This window comes from Hydra vulgaris, chromosome 04 (assembly GCF_038396675.1).
Source record: "Hydra vulgaris chromosome 04, alternate assembly HydraT2T_AEP".
Lineage (NCBI taxonomy): Eukaryota > Metazoa > Cnidaria > Hydrozoa > Anthoathecata > Hydridae > Hydra > Hydra vulgaris.
The window spans coordinates 8,694,559-8,717,985 of NC_088923.1; the positions used below are offsets into that span (position 1 = coordinate 8,694,559).

Genomic DNA, 23,427 nt, shown 5'->3' on the forward strand with positions numbered 1-23,427 from the left:
TATATATTTATTCCTATATTCTTTATTCTAATACATATACCATTTTCGTTTATTTAAAGATTTAAAACTTAGTCTTGATTTTTCATTTAACTTTGGCAGCCTGATTAGTTTTTCAATTGTAATAATTTTTTAAATAATGGTCAATCTATCTTATTATATTAATTTTTGATATAATAAGATAGATTGACCATTAGTGGTATGCACCAATAGCTAGCCAACGTCAGTACTTTTAGAAATTACTAGAGCTAGAAAGCTGATGACATTCCTTTTTTTTACTGTTACTACACAACATTAGTAATAAATGAACGACCACTTATGGCGCATACCACTAACGGTTCGCTAAATAAAATATTTAAGAATGTAAAGTATATTAATATTACAATCATTTTTTTTTAATTTTATCAAGACTCAACACAAAAAAGAAAAAAATGTTACCTGTCTTCTTGTTTTGTGTATCTACTTTCTTAACAAACTCAAAGGCGCAGTTTATTTATCCAGAAAGAAAGTTATCATCTCGCTACTCATTCACTGTTTTTCAAGATAGACAAATAACATATAGTACAAGTCTTGTGGAAACACACAGGGATTACAAAGATTGCATTACAGCTTGTTATAATATTTTTGATAGATGTAAATCTATAGATATCCAAATTGTGAGCAATACAACTATAATTTGTCGATTTTTTAGAGAAGATTCTCCACCAACTCAGTTGGCAAAAGGAAATCTCTTTGTTTCTACAAAACCAGTACGGTATTTCTTGTTTTTGTTATTTACGGAAAATTTACGGGAAATTTTGTTTTCTGAGTTCATATATATATATATATATATATATATATATATATATATATATATATATATATATATATATATATATATATATATATATATATATATATATATATATATATATATATATATATATATATATATATATATATATGTATATATATATATATATATATATATATATATATATATATATATATATATATATATATATATATATATATATATATTGATTCCCGTTTTACTTTCTTGTTGACCCAGCTGTTATTCATAATTGTTTTATTAATTTATATGTTAATTTGAAAAGTTTCATTTAAAGCTTTTTTAAATAATTTGATAAGACCTAAAAATAAATATACATAAAAATGGGTCGAAAAGCAGTAAGCAAAGAAACAAAGTGGCAAATAATAGGTATGAAGGATGGCTTATACCTATTAATTGCCACTTTGATCAGTAATAGATAAATTGCAAGGAAATACAAAATTTCAGAAAATCGCGTTAGATTTACTCTAAAGATATTTAAAACAACAGTTGGTATCCAACGTCATACAGGATCAGGAAGGTTAAAAAAAACTACTGAGCGCAAAAAGAGTCTTACATTTCATCAAGTAAGAGCCAATCCGAGATTAAATTTTTGTGAACTTACTAACGCATTCAACGCGAACCGTGAAAAACATATTTTGTCAAATACAGTTAGAAATATTTTATCAAGACAAAAAAATTGGTGTTTATAAGCTGTTAGAAAACCTATGTTGACAGCCAGAGATCGGCTCACAAGGCTGGGTGGTCTTTAAAGAAGTCGGAGCAAGTAATTTTTAGTGATGAAAGTAACTTTGAAGTAGTAAATAGAAAAAGCAAAGTTCTTGTTAAAAGATTTAAATTGGAAAAGTATAGTAATCGCTTCGTTTTACCGAAAAGTGGCGGCGAGAGTTTTAGTTTTTGGAACTGTTTTAATTAAAACGGAGAAGGAGTGTGTAACATTTATACAGGTCCAATCAACCAACATAAATATATAGCGACGCTAGAGAACAGCAAGGTTCCATCAGTGGACATGTTGATCTATTGAAACAAATGGTGGCAATTTCAACAAGATTTGGCGCCTGCCCACACAGCTCGAACAGTAAAAGCATGGATGAAAGAAATTAAAGTAGATTTATTTGCCTGGTCAGCTATACCAGATTTATTACTAAATTTGAATCCAATTGAATCTATTTAGGCTTGAATGGAAAATATGATCCATAAATAGCCTAAACTAAGAATTAGATACCATTTGGAAAGGAGTTTCAAAAGAAATCTTGAACAATCTTGTAAAATCAATGCAAAAAAGATGTGCTGCATGCAAAAAAAATTTGTTTAAAATAGATTTTTCTCGCAAATAAAAAAAGATTGTTTAATATCATCTTTAGTTTTTATTTTATGGCAGTTTAAATATGCTTTAAGAAACAAAATTTTGCAGCGCCTATTTTTTTTGAAAGCATTGTGTGTGTGTTTATATATATATAAATAAATAAATAAATAAATATATATATATATATATATATATATATATATATATATATATATATATATATATATATATATTTATATATATTATATATATATATATATATATATATATATATATATATATATTAAGTGCAATGTCGACAGCGTACTTTGTATTTGTCTCAAATCTGTGTAAAGTCTTGAAAATAACTATTAATATGAGTTGTTTTTGTAAGTTTATATGTTTTAATAGTCGAAAAATTTCTCTAATAGCATGAAAAGTTTTTCAAGGATTTAAATTACATATAATAAAGTTAAACTATGCAGACTTCAAAATTTATTTTCTTTAGCCAAAATGTTCTCTCAGCTGCAGTTTAACATCGAAGCCTTGTGGAAAATGCAAATGCTATCCATCATGCTCAGCAAAAAATCGGCGACAGCATATATGTAACTGCACAACAGGTATAACACCATTTTTCAACAGGTAGTAGTTATGTTTTGATTAAGTAAAAAGTTAAGTAAAATAAACAAATTTTGGAGAGATTTGTCTCATAAATAAAAAATTTAGGTAATATACGTATTAAGCATCTTTTTAAATTTTACGATTTTATTTTAAACATTAAGGTCAGGAATAGTGAAGTCGGATTTTATCTGGGAGCGTCAAAAAACTTTATATATATATATATATTTTTTATACTTTTATTTCCCTTTCACCTCCCTTTTTTACCCAAAAAAAGGGAGGTGAAAGGGAGGAAGAGAGGAAGCAAACATCGAACGAACTGGCGTAACTGGCGTAAGTGCGAAATTTGCATAAGTGCAATGCAGTTGCAAAAACTGGCATAAGTGAGAATCGTCATAAGTGCGCCAAAAAAATTTGCAAGCATTGGAATAAATGCGAACTGATATAAGTGTGCACTTATTCCAATTTGCGCTTATGCCAGTTTTTGAAAATTCCTTCAGCGCACTTATGCTAATACGCACTTATTGAGCCTCCCAAGCGTAACCTTATATTTTTAAACAATTCCAAATAAAAATTTAGTAAAAAATCTTTTTTTTTATTTTTATAAAAATATTAAAAGTAATTTAAATAATTGCTTAAAAATCTAAATAATTGCGTAAAAATTTAAGTGACCTTATATTTTTGAAAGCCGCTACAATAATTTTAATAATTGCTTTAGTTATATCACATCATTAATAACAAAGCCATGCTAACTCCAGAGCATACTTTATTTAAAACTTGCGCTCCTTGTATTTCTGTACATAGATTTGTTGAAGAAACTGTGATCAAAATAAAGTTTTTCTCAACTAAAGTTTTCATAACTTTTGTTTAACACTCACTGTCTATATTGTGAAGTCTTGCACTTGTTTTCTCCTCTATAAATGTTTCTGTAGTAGTAAATGAGAAATATCTGTTTTATTATCTCTTTGAAAAATTTTCCACTGATATAAGACAAGCAGAAGTCATTTTAAGAAGCTCTTCATCAATGAAGAATAAACTTGTTTCTGATTATAAAGTGTTTGACTTTATAATCATGGCAATTTTTAAAAAACCAAGAAAAAAAACATTCTGCCAACAAAACAACACGATAAAAAATTGCATGATCTTATGTGACATAAAATGTTTTTATCCAGGGTCCAGTAAGAAGTCTTCCAAATACTGCAAACACAGACATTTGTTTGATTGCGGTTGTATTACAAAATATCGCTCAAAGAGTTGCTTTTACACTTTGCTTTGTTAAAATAAAATAAGTATGCAAAAGAATGTGAAGGAGGTTTTAACGATACCTTAGAATAATACCTCATGGTAATTTGTTATTGTCTAAAAAATTTACAAATTCTTGTTGACCATCTTTTATGTCTTTACATCTTTACATTTTTTTATAGCAAAATTAACCAAGGTTGCCATGCAATCATTTCTAAAAACTCTTATTTTCTGAAGGCCTCATTGCTGAACAGCAAGATGTGGCAATTGTATTAAGAGGGTGAAAATGGTAGTTTATTTCATTAAAATATTTCTTCCAGGTGGCGTATACTTTGCTCATGATAAGATGAATAAGATCAAATCAAATCAGATGTATTCTGAAATAGATTTTACATTTCCTGGGATATTTACATATAGTACAAGTACTAATTTTAAGTAAACACCATAATAAGAAATTAAAACACCAATCTAAAAAAACAAAAAACAAACAAAAAAAACAACAAAAAAACAACAACAAAAAAAAACAAAAAAAAAAAACGTAAAAAAGTACATTACTTAAACGAAAAACTTTTGGAATAATAATTAAGTAAGAAGTTTGATAATTTAGGACAAAATTCAAATTACTTTTATACATCTATCTAGAATAAAAGACTTTTATATACCTAATTGAAATATAGCAATAAAAGAGAGGTAGATTATAATAATATACAGTAACAACATTGTAAATAATGTAGTTATATAAGTATCGGTAAAAATAATAGGTAATAATAATAAAAACTCCAGTTATTGGTAATAATAATCAAAATAATAATACAAACGATAAAGATAACAATTCTATTATTAATAATAATAATAATAATAATAATAATAATAATAATAATAATAATAATAATAATAATAATAATAATAATAACAATAATAATAACAATAATAACAATGATAACAATAATATTAATAGTAATAATAACAACAATAGCAACAATAATAATAATAATAACAATAATAAAAAATAGCAATATTTATAATAGTGAGAGTTGGAAATAGAATAGTGATATTAATTTGAGAAAAAGTTAAGAAAGAGCAAGTATTAGTAGTAATAAATCAGCATTGAAATGAAGAAAGTAGTAGAAAAGAATTTTAGAAAAGATCAATTATTAGTAGTTATAGACCAGCATTGAAGTGAATAAGGTTAAGATGGATAGTAGATAGTTAGTAGTAGAGCAGCATAGAAATTAGCAAGAATACTTCTTTAATAAAAAATTAAAAAGACTGTTTTTGAATTTGGAAAATGTAGGGAGAGATTTTAACTGTGAGGGGAGACTATTACATGTGCATATGCTCTGATATTTAATCGATTCATGCCAACAGCAACTCCATCAGAAATTGTGTTAGTATTTTTCTGTTAATTTAATTGCGAGATTCAAGTGAAAATAAGAATTTAAAAACGAAGAGGTTTAAGTAAAAATAAGAATAAATAAAAGCCATGATCAATGGGATTAGTAATATGTTTTCCAGCTGTTTTACAAGGCAGTTGGTCCAAATCATTGACTAGGCATTAATCTTTAAACGCTATATGAAAACTGTTTGTAAGAACACTTTTTTGTGTTATTGCATCAAACCCAAGAGTAATATACTAAGTGGATACTAGTTTCTTTATATAAAAGTGCTGCATTTTTTCAATTTAGAGAAATAACTATGTAACTGTTTAGAGACAAAGTTCTTCAAGTTTTATTCATCACAAAGTTCGTTGTTTGTGCGCGAAAATTAATAAATTAATCAAAAGTATTTAAAAAAGTTGGTTTTCTTCTGGACAAAACAAGTGCAACTCGACAAAATGTTGACCAAGCTGTATTTCGCTATCAATATTTCGTGGCAAATCCTTTGTTGTCGATCACAGCCTTGCATCTTTGAGGCATAGATTCGATCAGGTGATCAATGAAACTTTGTGGAATCGCTGCCCAGGCCTGTTGAATTTGTTTAAACAGTTGATCCTTATTACGAACACCTTCACGATCAATTCTGCGGTTGACGATCTCCCACAGGTTCTCGATAGGGTTGAGATCCGGAGATTGAGGCGGCCAATCCATCACCGATAGGTGGTTGTCTTGAAACCACTGCTTGACTACTTTTGCAGTGTGTTTCGGATCGTTTTCTTGCTGAAAAACCCATTTTTATTGGCATATTCCATTCAGCATGATGTAACATAACATATTTCAGGATATTTTTATACATGAAATGGTCCATTATTCCATCGATTCGATGTATTGGACCTAGACCGTTAGCAGAAAAACACCCCCAGGCCATTACATTGCCTCCACCATGCTTCGCGGTCTTATGGCAGTAACGTAAATCAAGGCGTTTTCTGGCCGGTTGACGTACACGGCAAATGCCATCGCTCCCAATGATGTTGAACTTCGATTCATCACTGAACAGGACAGTTCGCCATTTCTGCACATTCCAGTCAATATGAGATGTAGCAAACAGGAGTCTTTTTTTTTTCTGGTTTTTTAGTAAAATCAGCGGTTTCTTTGCAGGGCGTCAAGAAAACAATCCGGCTTCAACAGCACGTCGTCTGATTGTTCGGTCCGATACAGGCAGCTCGAATATCTTTTGCATCTTGACTGATGATATCCAGGGATCCTTCTTGACGGATCTTACGATCATAGAATCCTCTCTAGAAGTGGTGGAACGCGGTCTTCCACCTTTGTTATGTGCTGCCGACCTCCCCGTAGAACGATGTTTGGAACATAGTCTTGATACGGTCCATTTTTTCACGCGATATTTATCACAAATACTTTTTTGTGACATTCCACTTATGTAATCGCCAATAATTTTCTTTCTTAGTTCCAATCCAAGACTGCCGGTAGCCATTTTTGCACTTGAAGTCATAAAAATAATAAAAATAAGTAATCACGCTTCTCAAGGCTTACCGTGTTACATTTACCTTGTGATGATACAATAATGCTCTGTGGAACACAACGTCTTGGTTGGATGTGGACTGTATTGATGTAATGAAACACTTGTTGTATTTCACTTCTTTTATTGATGTTCTTCGATAAAACACTTTGATAAAACTCACTTCGATAAACTGTTTTGATAATACTGACTGAATTACATGTCGATTTACATGTCTCTTATATAGTAAAATGAAGCTGTGTGAACCTGTTCTGGAAGATTCTAGATGCTTCTTTTCGATGCTTCTGGAAGCTTCTGGATGCGTCTGGATGCTTCTGAATGTTTCTGGATATTTCTGGATACTACTGGATGCTTCCAGATGCTTCTTCTGGAAACTTCTGGAAGCTTTTGCATGCTTCTGAAAACTTCTGGAAACTTCTGGATACTTCCTTTAATTATTAAAAAACTTCCATTACGTTGACACGAACCAGACTTAAGAAAATGAAACAAACCAAAAAAGTTGCACTTGTTTTGTCCGCTGCAAAATGGCACTTGTCAACGAAATTCTGCCTGTGTGCTGTCACCTGTCAGCTGATTGCTCATGTCATGGCATGCTATGACTCCAGACTCCTGAACTATTTGCTGTGGTAGTATAGTTCGTTTCGTTTTTAAGACATGTGAAATTAGGAACACTTTTTAGCATTGTTTGATGTTGGTTGCAAATGTTTTGTCCAATACTGTACATAAAGACTTAGGTGATGGCCAAACTTAAAACAAAAATTATTAATGAAAGTTGATACATTTCATCATTTAATATATCAACATTAAGTTAATGTGCTAAAAATTGAATTAATGTGTTTAAAAAAGTCTATTTTCCAAATAGTCATTTAGGACGTTATATGTATCAATTTTTGAATCTTTATAAGTTAAAGTTAAAATATTTTAGTACATATTTTTAATTTTTTTTGTTTTTATCTATTGCATCTTGAAGATGCAATCGATAACTAATAAAACTTCTTGGAATAATAAAACCTCACTAATAAAAATAATGGAAAATCGGCACTTACTTATATTCGCAGTATATGTAATAAAATTTCTAAATTCTCAGAATCTTAGTGTTTTTTGTGTTGTCGAAACTTAGTTAAATAACAGTTGTCTGCACTGGACATTATGCTGTCCTTCGCTGACAGAAGAAGTAAATGTGGTGGAGTAGCAATATTTTTTAGCAGTTTTATACAATATACAAAGGTTGATATACCACCTGAGTTTCATAAATTGGAAATTGCCTGTGTAGATATAAACATTAGTGTCATATATTCGAAATTATCGGTTATTATTGCAGTGGTAGTAAAAAAGCCAATGACAATTTGGAAACTAGTGTCAATTGTTTTGTTATGATGTGTTTCAATGAAAGAAGTGTGGTTATACTATGATATTTTTTACTTACCTGATCTAGATTGGCACTATTTTTGATGGTCCGGATAGTGCTATGGATGACTTTTTTTTATGTTTTTTAAACAACTATGGTCTTACTTAGTATTTTGACCAATCAACTCGCAAAAATAACAACTTAAATCTTGTTTCGTGTTCTTCCTCATCGTTTATAAGGGATTTCTGCATTAAACCACTTATTATGAACAGTGACCAATATGTAATTCCATTTACTCATAATTTAAGGTACTTATATAATAATGATGAAAAGAAAAAAAGTGGGGCGAGTACCCCTCGGCCCTCCCCGGTGTTGTCGGCTCTGCCTCATTATGTTAGTATATTGATAAATGACAAAGTAATTGCATGGAAGAGATCAAAAATATCAGGTTAACCTGATAACAAAGCAGCTTATAAATCAATTGTCTCAAAATGTTCTGCTGCCATTAAAAACATTATGCATCAAATAAACTAATGATGTTACGAAAGAGGAACCTTGGTACTTTATTTTATTTTGTAAATGGCAAACTGAACTCAAGTAGTAAACTCAATGAGATTATTCGATCTGATAATACACTTTCTTAAAACAAAGAAGAAATATCTCATAATTTTAATAACTTTTTTGTAAGTGTTTTTATAATCGGTAATTGCTTGTTACCTAAGTTTATAGATCGTGTCAACGCACATTCAACTTGTCTGATGTTCATTAACTTCCTGCTTTCTATCGTAGAAAAAGCACAAAGGGTGCTTAAACTAACCACATCTAATGGTCCGGATGGCATTCAAACGTTCTACTAAAGCATTCCGCTAATAATTTAGCTCCTTAAACTATTTGCTTGATTCAAAACTGGTGCTTTATCATTAAAGTGGAAAGTCATTCCGATTCATAAAATGGGACTAACAATTAACCCAAGCATTTAGAGACTTATTTCTTTGACATTTACTTGCATATATGTATTTTTCTATATGTATATACATACATACATATATATATATATATATATATATATATATATATATATATATATATATATATACATACATACATACATACTATATATATATATATATATATATATATATATATATATATATATATATATATATATATGTATATATATATGTATATATATATATATGTATATATATACATACATACATATATGTATATATATATACATACATACATACATATATATATATATATATATATATATATATATGTATATATATATAAATATGTATATATATATACATACATACATACATATATATATATATATATATATATATATATATATATATATATATATAAATATATATATATGTGTATATATGTATATATATATGTATATATATATATATATATGTATATATTTATATGTATATATATATGTATATGTATATATATATGTATATATATATATACATATACATATATATATATATATATATATATATATATATATATATATATACATATATATATATATATATATATATATATATATACATATAGTAGGATTTTCCGAAAACATTTTTTGAAAAGTCTGCTGATACCCCTAAATGTGTTCTATGTCATAAGTTGATACTAAATTTAAAAAATTTTTAAACAAAAAAAATTTTAGGGGTTGCTTCAAGACCCTTAAACATCAGACGGGTCCCTAATATTTAAAAACAATTTTTTTTTTAAAAGCATATAATATTGTGTCTTAAAAGAAGTGAAATTTTATAAAAATTTTAAAAAATAATAAAAAAAATTTATGAAAACATAAATAAAAAAAGTTTATTTAAAAAAACTATGAAAGTATTTACCTTTTTTATTTTTTGTTAAAAAACGATTGTTTTTAAGCCATAAAATTTAAAACAGTAATCTTTATATAAAATGATTATTGTTTTTGGATGTTTTGTAAAATTCTGCTTCTTTTTAGACCCAACATAATATGCTTTTAAAGAACTTTTTTTTTCAAAATATTAGGGACCCGTCTGATGTTTAAGGGTCTTGAGTAACCCTTAAAAATTTTTTTATTCAAAAATTTATTAAATTAGTATTAATTTATTATATAGAACACATTAAGGGGGTATCAGCAGACATTTTCAAAAAAAATTGTTTTTTGGAACACCCTAATATATATATATATATATATATATATATATATATATATATATATATATATATATATATATATATATATATATATATATATATATATATATATATATATATATATATATATATGAAACTTCAAGTTGAAGAAAAAAGTTAGATAAGTGTTTTTTACTAATTTATTATTGTTCTGTTCTTTAAGAACATTGAGCACTCTATTTGTAAAACACACTAACATAATTTATATATATATATATATATATATATATATATATATATATATATATATATATATATATATATATATATATATATATATATATATATTTATATATATATATATATTTATATATATATATATAGTTATTTTTTTAGCAGCAGGAATTACAAAAAGTTGCCAAGAACATTACAATAATGGTTTCACTCAAACTGGTGTATTCAAAATTATTTCGAATGGCTTTCCAATTGAGACTATGTGTGAAATGGATAAAGTTGAGCATAAAAATCCTAAAAGTGAGATTTTTTTGAAGTAAAATTGTAATTTTAATTATTAGCTTTTAATAACAGATAAAAATAAATCACTGATAGAAAATTATAGATAACAAATATAAGATAACAACTTTAATTTAATGTAGATAAGAATTTAAAAAGTGCACTTTATTAAGTGCACCAATATTTTTCTTCTTTTTAAGTAATAATAAAAAATATGAAAGTGATAATTTTAGTTTTAAGGGAACTTTAGAAAATGGAATAGCTTTTTTTTTTACTAATTTTTTTTTATTTTTTACTATTTTTATTTAAATAAAGCTATAACCTGGCCAAAACCTTTCATTTAATATGATAGGTGATCCGGTTTGATTAGGTTTTTAAGATCTAAAACCAATTAATTTTAATTTTTTTAAATTTTTATCATTCAAAGTAAGGTCTTGATTTGTCCTTGGTTTTTAGAATTGTAAATTTGTTCAATAATCTTTGTTTTGTAAATTTTTCTTATCTCGGAAGTAATAATTGGAAGTTAGGATAATAAAAAAAGGTGAAAACAGCAGAATTTAAAATGTATAATTATTAATGAATGTAATGAAATGGAGATAGTTCATAACTAGTTATCTATTAGGCTATATGCTTTGTAACTTGTTAATGTGTGTGTGTGTGTGTGTGTGTGTGTGTGTGTGTGTGTGTGTGTGTGTGTGTGTGTGTGTGTGTGTGTGTGTGTGTGTGTGTGTGTGTGTGTATTTTAAGCAGCATAGTAGCACAAAATGCATTTTTATTTCGAACAGATTTATAGTCTCCAATAAACCACCTTTATTGTCAACTCTACAGTTACAGTCCATGTGAGAAAGATCTAGATAAAACACCAATAAAGTTTAATACATTTTCACATATACCCACCAGAAAAAAAAACGTTTTTAAAACGTTTTAAATACGCATATTGAAATCGCTCCTAATACGTCTTTGTATAGTAGAACGCAAATCTGAGAACACATATCGATAAGTCGTTAATAAGGCGTCTTGAAAATACGTGTGTTATCTCAAGTAAAAAAACGTATTTTAAACGTTTTTCAAAACTTACATAAAATGTCTAAAATGCGTTATTTTTTAGTATAGAACGCAAATCTAAAGATACGTGTTTTAAAGATATCTTTTAAACCGCTAAATTTAGCGGTTTAGCAATGTTTATAAACATTGGGTCTTTTTAATAAATTCAAACCATAAAAAACGACACATAAATTTTTAGTTTAAATTCAAAATTTCTGATAAAATAATATATACAGTAAATTATATATATATTTTATAATAAATTATATATATGTATCACCTAATGAATATAAAATGAAATTAATTAAATCTATTTTGGCGAAAGTTTTAACTCAGTGGGTGAATTTTTCAACTTGTTTCCTACAATTTTCGTATAGATCTTTGATCAGCATTTGACCATTTGGCCATAACTGCGCTTATAATTTTATTAATATTATTATATATATTATTATTTATATATATATATATTATTTATTATATATATTATTATATATATTATTATTATAAATATAATACATTATACATATGTATATACTATATAAAACCGTTAGTACAGATAATTATAACAGATCTCACTGTAAATTGCACTACTGTACTCTAATTTGTCAAAGGAAATCTTTTTTTTTGAGGTACTTTAACGGTCCTTTCCCTTCAAATTCATTTTTGATCATAGCTCAACACTGAACAATCTAAAAAATGAAATGGTACAAAAAAAATTATATATATAACCAGATAATTAACTATTAAAGATATGTTTAAATCATATTCACAACTAAAATCGAAATGTTTTTAAATTGTTACCAGAATTAAATATAATTATTTAAAAAATGTATTAGTTATAAATTTACTTTGTTATTATATAAATTAAATTAAAAAATTTTAAATTTATAAAAAAAAAGATAAATCAAAATATATAACATAGATTATTAATTAGCATTTGTAATATTTTTAATTAGCATTTGTATTTTTTATTAACATTTGTAATATTTCATTTAAAATTCACATTAAGATGAATTTAATTAAAAAAATCAAATTTAAAATTATTAAAATTCAAAACTTTTAGATGTGCTAAAAATAATCATTAAAAACATTAAAGGATCATATTAAACATTAAATTAAAATTTCAATAATGAAACTAGATTTGAATTAAAGGGGAAAAAGCAAGGCCAAGTTTTAGTTGAACAAACATAATATCCATTATCTTGTTTTTCTTTAAGAAAATAAAAACCATTTTCAATTTGAAAGACTGAATTACGAAAGCATATAGATGGAATATTAGTTTTAGCAACTCGAATTTGATGTGTAATACTCACTAATTCAGCTTGACGTTTTGCCACTTGAACAATAGGATTTTTCGAATTTCTAACAAAAAATTTTAACACCTTCATATAGTTTTCAAAAGGAAATGCAAAAACTTTGTTAAGTGAACACTGCATACTAATAACATCTTCATGAATATGTGATAAACTATGTACATTAAAACACAAAAACTATTATCATAGAAATGCTTAAAACTTTTTACAAAACATGATGATAACGAATGAGCAAAATTAAGGTGATCTTGGTTGCCTTGCAAATTCTGATGGTAGTTTACCATTTAATGCTAAAAGACAATCAGTAATAGCTTTTACTTAAGTGGTCGATAGTTTACATGATTTTGGTCCACTTTTTAGAAAATTGAGTAACCTTTTCACAACACCAAGACATACCAAATGCATATAATCCAAAACAAAATCGTTTAAACTAACTTGAGAATTAACAAGAGAACTCAAAAAATGTTGATGAGTATTTTTGTATTTAAAATTATTAAAGTCAGTAGTATTACGAAGTGAAAAATCTTTATTGTCATTAAATATTACTCTGTTATCTATATATGACCCCTTAATTTCACATTGTTCACATGAATAAAAGCCTCTATGGCTAATAGTTTCCTTAAGAAAGGCACGAGCAGGAGCATCACAAATAAAAGATTTAGTGGAAAATTCATAAGTGCAACTTTTATAAGTAATGCCTTTAGCTTTAAGTAAACTAATTTCAGCAATAAGGTCTTTTAAATACTCAGAAGGAGAACTAGATTTAGACATACCGCAAAAAAGAGCTATCATAAAAACATTAGAAGCATCAAATAAACCAAGGATAGGCCATATCTGAACCTTAGATGATTTAAATATGGGAACTCCATTAACATTAACACAAAGTTCTATCTTACTATTTTTATTAGTGTAGTTGGGTATTATTTGCAACTTTTTTTAATGCCATTTTTTATTCCAAAATAAATGTAGCGACCCTCACACGTTTCCTCACATTCAAAATGCTTGGGTGTCTTAAGTAAGGTACAAGCATCTTTTGGGAGTATATGCCCTTGTTTTCTAAGCATGGCTAGTAACTCATTTGTACAAAGTCTGGGAAGATTATACTTACTTTCAATGACAGCTAAATCTTGGCTTAAAGTTGGATTATCTTTTTTATCAATATTATCTTCATTGTTATAACAAAAATCAAAATCTGAAGATGTGTTTTCTTCACTAAAGTTAGAATCATATTCGATTTCTTTTTCTAAATAATTTTTCAGCATTGTTAATTAAGCAATTATTTTCTGTGTGAGAGAGTTCACTGTTTAGTATAGATGTGACTGGGTATAGAAATTTATCTTTTAAAAAAGCAGATAGTTCACCTGCACCCTTCTGTACCTCCGAAAATAAGCCATATATTTTTATTTAATTTACTTATAACTATAAAAAAATAAATTCAATTACAACCAAACATTAGACCCTAACCTTAAATTCAAAGCTAAAACAAATTTTGAAATAAAAGCTGTTTTCTTTATTCTAAAATCTATATATACAAATGTGAGTATATATATATATATATATATATATATATGTGTGTGTGTGTGTGAGTCTGTGTGTGTGTGTGTGTGTGTGTGTGTGTGTGTTTGTGTGTGTGTGTGTGTGTGTGTGTGTGTGTGTGTGTGTGTGTGTGTGTGTGTGTGTGTGTGTGTTTGTGTGTGTACAAGTAATTAGAGCAAAAAGTAGTTACATCATGTTGCACATATAGCATATTACAAATCAAGTTCAAGATATTATGAACTTACTACTTATTTGTGCATAAAGGTTATATATCTTTTTCTTGATTTTTTTAAATCTTTGTTTGAATTCTTTTAAAACCACTCTTGTCACTAGTCAAAGTTTTAATTTTACTTTGTTAACACTAATCTTACCACGACTTTGCAATTCAAAAGTTCAACAATTTCTAAAAATAATGTGATTTTTATACAAAAATAACATTTATTAAAATAAGCCATTATAATAAAGAGTCGATCTTCGTTGTTACAATAGTTGTAATGTTTTAATTAATATTAGCTAAATGCATCATTATTAATGCAATAAAGTAGCTATATAAAAAAAAAAAACATAATTACACCTTTTTAAAGTACCTAGTTATGCTATTATGTTATTTATTAGTAAAAAGTAGATTTTTATGATAGAAAAATAGTATATTTCATGAACCCAGTTTTTAGCCCAAAAATTGCCAGGTTTTCATTAGGTTTTCCTATGTTAACTATAACTATATATTATATTAGACAAACGATCACTTTACGAAGTAGTTTAATTCAAAGTTAAAAAAATGGCGTTTATCAAAATCCTCCTAATTACGAAAGCATTTTAAAATAATTTCGATTTAAGTTTTCAAGTGTTTAGAACAGCGGTTCTCAACCTTTACATTGCCGCGACCCTTTTAATACAACCCCTATGATATAGCGACCCCAACTGTGAAATTATTTACGCTTATAGGCCTAAGTAACTGTACTTATGCTGTTGTTATAATATAAAATTGTATTTCGCAGTATAAATTTTCGCATATACAGGAATTATTTTCATTGTAAAAACTGAACATAGCTAAAGTTTTATGTTTAATCACAAAACAATATGTAATTACATTCAAAATAGATTTGTAATTATAATTAAATTACAAGTAAATGAATTTTTATTTTTATGACTTGCATTTATATTTACTTTTCTATATCACGTATTTACTATATTCATGTTGCATACTTATATGAAAATTTGAAAAGCATGACGTACCTCACACTTGCGAGGGTGTCCACCAAGAAATTGATGTATATAGATCATGAATTTCTAACACTCTTATTGAAACCTCTCTTATAATTCTCCATCCCCTCAAGAATTCTGTCATATTTATATTTTGAATAATCGAGTCTAGTTATATATAGATCTCTTAATTATTTTCTTTCAAGTATGATTGCATTAATTAGCATCCTCATGATTATATTATTCAGTATTAGCCTATTCAATTAGTCCCATTAAGTTTGTCGAGTGATTATTTACGACAACTACCACTGAAAAAAATTTGTACAATAACATCATGTTAGAATAGAGACAAAAATCCCCATATTTCGATAGTCTTAGGCGACCCCTGGGAAATTCGACCCCTGGCGGGGATGCGACCCACAGGTTGAGAACCACTACTATGGAATGACTAAATAAAAACGTGTTCTTCTAATCTAAAAAACGTCTTGTCTAGCTCAGCTGGGAATAAAACATATTTTATGCGTAATATGAAGATGACATAATATACCGACTTTAAAAAACGTTTAAAATATGTTTTTTTCTCATCTGCGCTAGACAAGACATGTTTAAGATAGAAATAATACGTCTTTTTTACGTATTGTGCCTGCTGGGTATAGAGATGTCAAGAAAGTAGCTTATAGCCAATAAGAAGTTTCTACTTTCACAAAAAACTTTATATCGGACTAATTCAACTCCAAAATGTTCAACTTCTAGTTGAAAAATAAGCCATTATAGCATCTGACATGAGTTTTTGATTTTTTTTTATCAAAAAAATAACCAGAAAGCAGCTTTTAGGTACATCAAAGCAAAAAAATATTCTAACAGTTTGATCACAATTTTGTTATCATTTTTTTTTACCTAACATGTGAAAAAATAATGATAAATAATCAAAATGCCAAGCATTTAAAGTCAGGTCAGGTCTAGGATCATCATGATTACCCTGCTACTGGTAACATGTTATCCAGTACAACCTGTCCTGCTGCCTTGTAGGATTCACTTTCTAAACAAAGGCTAGAAGAAGTGAACTTCTTGTTATCAATACTATCTAATATCTGTCATGCATGTAGTAGTATCCATTTTTGTTTGTTATATAGTTGAACGTGGATTAGTTACTGTGTTAGATCAACTGTAATTGTCACTGAATAGAAACATACAGTATATGTATTGTATTTTTCTATACATATATACTGTATGTTTCAGAACCTCGGGTACAGTTTTCATTCATCCATAAGTTTGTATCTTTGTGTTGTGTATGAACCTCTCGATAGGTGTCAGCTCACCCTTAACTTTATGTAGGTACATAAGTTATGTTTAAATATGTTAAATGAAATGTTTTTCTTAATGCATACCCAATTTCTCCACTTAAATATGTAAGAGTATTGCGTGCGAAAGTAACTTCTTTTAAATACTCTGGGTCAAGTCAGGTTCATGATCATCACAATCACCCTTCTGCTAGTAACATGTAATTCAGTACAACATATTCCGCGTTCTGCTGCCTTGAAAAAATCACTTTTCTAATTAAAGACTGGAAGAAGAAAAATCTGAATAAAAATACTCTTGCCTTAAGGCGCTTGCTTAAGAAAAGACTAGAGATGGTATCTCAATAAAAATATTCTTCTTGGGAAGATATTAACTGCATCCAACTACTGTCTCGTAGAATGCCTCCAGACAAATTTTAGGGTAGGAAGAAAAGTTCTATTGACAAGTCTTACACCCCTTCTTTGTTTGTTAGACTGGCGTAGATGAAATCATGTTTTACATTGTTTCTTGACAAGGATGATGAATGCTAGATCTTTTAGACTGTACTCATAGATTTTTGCTTATGTCTTCTTGATAGTGGCTATGCAGCTCTTCCTGTTACCTTCAAATGAGGGTACAGCTCAATAACTGGAAGGCCTTCAGGCAAAAACTTTAGGGTAAGCAGAACAGTTCTGTTGACAAGTCTTACAACCATTCTTAATTTGTTAGACTGGCGTAGATGTAATCATGCTTTACATTGTTTCTTGTCGAGGATGTTAAACGCTGGAACTTTTTGACTGAAGTCATAAATTTTTACTTGTGGTTGTGGCTATGCAACTCTTCCTGTTATCTCCGAATGAGGGTAAAACTCTAACGCTCAGTTTAATGGTTCTGTGATTACAAAGAATGTTAGACAAAGGTATGTCTAACATTCCATCTCGAAGATATGGGTCTTATCTAATTACCTCTCCCAAGGATAAGGCAGAGTTATTTGCAAAGAACGTTTTCTCTAATTGGTCTCTCGAATCGAATGGACACACTCTTCTGGCAACTAATCTAGAGTAATTTGGATATCTATTAAATATTCAAACCACTCTAGATTTTTTTTTCTAAAGTTGTTTCTCTATTAAACTTATCTATGGTTTATATGTGCATACATGTGGTTTATATGTGCCCAGACAACATTCCTGTCATAATCTTACCAACAGTTAGTTCAAAACTCTTTTCAATTATCTCTAAACTATTTAATAAGTGCTTGACTGAATCTTGTTTTCATTCATTTGGTCTTTCTGCTCAAAATGGAAAATTCAATAAGTTATCTCATCAATATTGAAATTATTAATGCAGGGTTGTTTTTAAAATATCAAAGGGTTGTTTAAAAATATCTTTTTTAGTATATCAAAGGAGGAGTATGAAACATTTAGCCATTAACAAGACTCCAAAAATTCACAGGAATTCAATCGCTTAAGATACATTATTTATTGCAATCACAAAAGAAATCTTTAAAACATTAAGTAATTTCGAATAAAAACATTAAGTAAGTGCGAATAAAAACATTAAGCAATTGCGTATAAAAACATTAAGTAATCACCAAATAAAACATTAAGTAATTGAGATTTGATTGAGCAATACAAGCAATACAAGCAATTTCAAAATATCATGTGATCTTATCTTTTGTCTGGAGTTCGATGACATTTAAGCAAACAGCCTGATGAAGGTTTGAAAGCCTTGGTTATTATTATTATTATTATTATTGTTATTATTATTGTTATTATTATTGTTATAAATAATCTACAATAGAAGTAGTTAGCTTCTATGAACAGGACATCTAAAGATGCCATGCTATAGTAGACTTTATTCTTGTGGAGCGACAAAAATTATTGTATTTGTTTTTAAACTCGATGACAGAATGTGAGGGAACAACAAAGAAAGGCAAGGCGTTCCATTGGGATGCAATTCTACTAAGTAAGAAGTTATGTCTGTGTAAATTATTTAAAATTTCTCTGATAATGGCATGGTTGTGGATTTTGATTCGTAAGTTTCCTGCAAGACAGTTTGATAACAAGTAGGTGTTATACTTGGATTTAGGAACTTGACTTTATTAAAATTCTTGTAGATTTTAAAATACTGAATCAAATCACATTTCATTTGTCATTCTAAAAGTGTTGTTAATCCCAAATTTGCCAATCGAGATTTGAAGTTCATGTTTCTTAACTTAGGTGCAAGTTTAGTTGCTCTGCGTTGAATTTTTTCGAGTCTCTCAATATTTTTAATTAAATAGGAGTTCCATACTGGAACCCCTATTTAAAGTAATAACTACCCCATATAGGTAGTATATAGTTTTATAAACATAATAGGATTCCAGTTAATAAAAGCTCTTTTAAGAATACCAAGCATCTGGTGAGCTTTTAATGCTGCATTACTTATTTGATCAGACCACTTAAGTTTATTGTTAAAATAAATTCCTAGTGACTTTTTAATATCAACATTTTCAAAAGGAATAAGACTGTTTAATAAGTTAAGCGTACCAAAAGAGTAGTCTAAAACATCGAAATCACCATAAAAGCTTATTACTTTGCATTTATTTATAATAGATTCCATGCCCCAAAGCTTAGACCAATGCAGTAAGAGATCAATATCTTTTTAGACTAGTTCTAGATCAGATGAACTTTCGATTTTTGCAATTAATTGAGTGTCATCAGCAAATAACTTACAGAAATTAGATAAAAACGAAGTATCTTTTCCATAATCTTACAAACGACAGAAGTTAGTGAAATAGGCCAATAGGTTTCTAGTACGATAGTACGACAACCTTTCTTGTGAATGGGTAAGACATTTGCAAGCTTCCAATACGATGGAATTTAATCAGAAACTATGGAGCATTTAAATATAAGTAGAAGTGGCTTACTGAAACTAGCTCAGCAATTTTTTAAAATATCTTTGAAGTATCAAGGGATGATGATAAAGTTTCTAAATTTTTGCTAGAGAATAAAGAGCTGACGTCTGGAGAACAGATTGCATTAATACTAAACATTGCTAAACTTAAGTTACTTGTGATGGGAGAGAACAATTTTGAAAAATTGAAGATTGAAACATTCTGCAATTGATAAATAGAACAAATTACAATTTCACAAGATTTTTGACAGTTTACAAATGAATAGAGCCATTTCGGATTGGGTTTACAATTTGAAATAAGGTAATTCTCGTATTTATTGATAGCAGTTGTAACTAGTTTTTTAACGATACAAATTTGCTTATTATAAAGAACGCGTACAGTATCTTTATGTTTAGATGAAGCGCATTAAATTTTCTTAAATAGACTAAATTTTTCTCTGCAAGCTTCTTTAATAGCAGGATTAAACCATTTAGGATTGCATTTATTGTAACAAAATCTAGCGGTACGTTTTGGTATACATAAGTCGCACAGTTTTATTATATTCTAAACGGAAAAGTTCGAAACATTTGTCAGTTAACTTGCCATAAAATAATTTAGCTCTATCAACAGTATGAAGACACTTACTAATTTCAACGCAATTTTTTTAATCTGAACTCCCAAATAAGATATTGTGTAAGTGATTTTTTTGTGTGCAACTGAGGGGTGGTCTAACGTTGACTTTGTCTATTCAATTTGGATCATCACAGAGCAAGATGTCAAGGTTATTATTTTAAAAATTTGTCTCACGAACAAATTGCATATAGAATAGAGTTGCGAAGGTAAAATTTAACGGAAAATTTTGAAAATTTACCGCCTAGTAAATTTTGAAATTTTTTTTACTTATTTTTATTATTCTTAAAAAAAAATTTTTTAAGGAAAATTTACCCTCTTTGAATTAAAATTTACAGGTAAATTTTGAATCAAATTTTATCGGAGAATTTACACCACTAGTATAGAAACAGTCGTTGAAAAGATTAAGAAAATCATGGCTTGATTATTTATTTTTGTAAATATGCTTCAAAAAATAGACCAAATAGTATCGTTGTGATTGAAGTCACCAAATATTACAGTGTTAGTGTATTTTCTACAAATAACTTTGCACGCGCATATGATTTGTTAATAACTATATTAGATTCTTGATTGATGTCATGATGACGATAGACACAGCCAATGAGTATGCGCTCTTAGCCAATACTCACCTGACACAAAACTTGTTCGCTTTTTTGGTTGTTATTAAATTTACATTCCAACAATTTGATATCATTTCTAATATAAATTGCAACCCCACCACCTCTTTATTCTATATTGCGTAGATATACTGAATAACTGTCTAATTGAATCAAAGAGATTGGAGTGAACCAGGTCTCTGTGACAGCAATAATATGTGGATATTTAAGCAATGCTATTGAATTACAACAAGTTTGTTGTCGTTTGTTGATTAATTTTAACAAGTTGATCGAAGCTTCTTTGATTATGGCTGAAGACTCAAACCTTGTTCTGGATTTGATCCCACAAATGAAACTACGCATTTTTTTAGAGGGTTGTTGAATACATTTTAAAGAAGTTTTTATAGTTTTGGCTGGAAGTAAAAGGTTGCTTAACATACAAATGCTTTTCACTGTGTCAATTTGCAAAGAAATATCTTGCGCATTCATTTATGAAGTCATTAAAAAACCTTTTAAATTTATAATATTATTAAAAATTATATTATAAAGTTTTATTTAATGTGTGCAGTGAAAACAGTATTGTGTATCGTGTAGTAAAAACAGACTTTTTTATTTAACATAAAAAGTTTAATATTATATGAAAAAAAATTTTGTTTAAAAGGTGCTAATTAAAAAATGTTTTTCATTGAAATCATTAAAGACTGAAATCTCCCTTGGACAAAATTAAAAACTTTTTATATTTTGAAAAGTTAATCTGCCATATGTATGCATTTTTACCTCGAAAGGGTTATGCTGGTAATCACCACAAAAAATAATACTGAAGTTTACAGACTGTGAATATAATCTAAACCAAGCTTTCGTATTTTCATTTGTTTTAACAAAGTGTTTAATTACTTGCTATGAATATGTCTATATTTTTTATGATTCTCCTTCTATTTAATATGATATAATAATTTTTCTAATTGGTTTCAAATTAGAAAGTTTGATATGCTCATGCATGATAAGGCAACTTGCCATCTGGCGAAAATTGTCAAAATATGTTTTTTTTTAGCCATTTCTTCAATTCATTGAAATAAATATTTATTAAGTTTGAAATTTGAACAACTAAACAATCTTGTTGATGAGCATACAAGGTAATGCTGGTTGTTTGAGAAGCAAGATAAACTCTAACTCTACCAAACGTTTCGTCTTGACTTTTTTTGATTGTTATTGAATATGCTGGTGTTATAGGATATTAATGACATAGACATACACAATAATATTGATGACTTTTTAAAATAAGAGTTAAACAAGAGTCTGATATAGCCAACCGAACTTAAGAAATAAACTATTGCTAACAGAAACATTGGCTAAAATGTTATCAACATAGTGTTTACAAATGCTATGTTGATGACTTTTTTGCTGCATTGCCATCAGAAAATGATGCATGCCAGTTTTTTGACTATATTAATAAAAGACATATTTAAAAATCTTTTTTTACGGTAAAGGAATCTAAAATCTCTTTCTTGGACATTAACATACACGCTGTAAATAGTTCCTTATATACTCCCATTTTTTATAAGGAAACGTATGCAGGCTTTCATACCTCCTTTTTGTTGTTTCATGTCTTTTTTACACAAGGTAAATTTAATAAATGCCCAATCGACAGAACCTTTAAAATCAATAATACTAAACTTGGTTTTTACTATAACATTAACAATCGTTTTAACATTATCAAAAGCAGGGGTGTTCTCTCATGGTTGTCTGGTGGCACTGAACGATTCGTTTTTTCCAAGGGCGATTGAAAAAAAAAATGTCAGTTGCCCAGCAGGACGACCAGACAGTTTGTTACTTACAAAAGTGTGTTTAAAAATATAAAAAATAAAACCATTATTTGATCTATGAAGATTTTATTCCTTACAATTATTCAAAAGAAATCTTTAAAAAGCATGTAAAGTAGTATACACTTCGTTTAATGATTAGTACCCTGTTGTGCGTTATATAATTTTACTAAGCTTAATAAAATGAAGCTAACACGCGTTTTTAAGTGCGACCGCATGCAGTCATGCACTGTTTT

The 23,427-nt window shown here is 28.0% G+C and overlaps 1 protein-coding gene across 3 annotated transcripts in view; it reads left to right on the forward strand.

Annotated features, from left to right (window-relative positions):
• Positions 1-404: 404 nt before the first annotated feature.
• Positions 405-23,427, forward strand: part of LOC136079546 (uncharacterized) — a 117,887-nt gene continuing 94,864 nt past the window's right edge. For 2 of the 3 annotated variants that reach the window (XM_065795376.1, XM_065795378.1), the window contains exons 1-3: positions 405-746; positions 2,623-2,734; positions 10,780-10,917. In XM_065795376.1, the coding sequence (XP_065651448.1) occupies positions 429-746; positions 2,623-2,734; positions 10,780-10,917 (568 nt within the window). In that variant the 5' untranslated portion in view covers positions 405-428. The remainder of the gene's footprint in view (positions 747-2,622; positions 2,735-10,779; positions 10,918-23,427) is intronic. The other variant, XM_065795377.1, reaches the window with a different exon arrangement.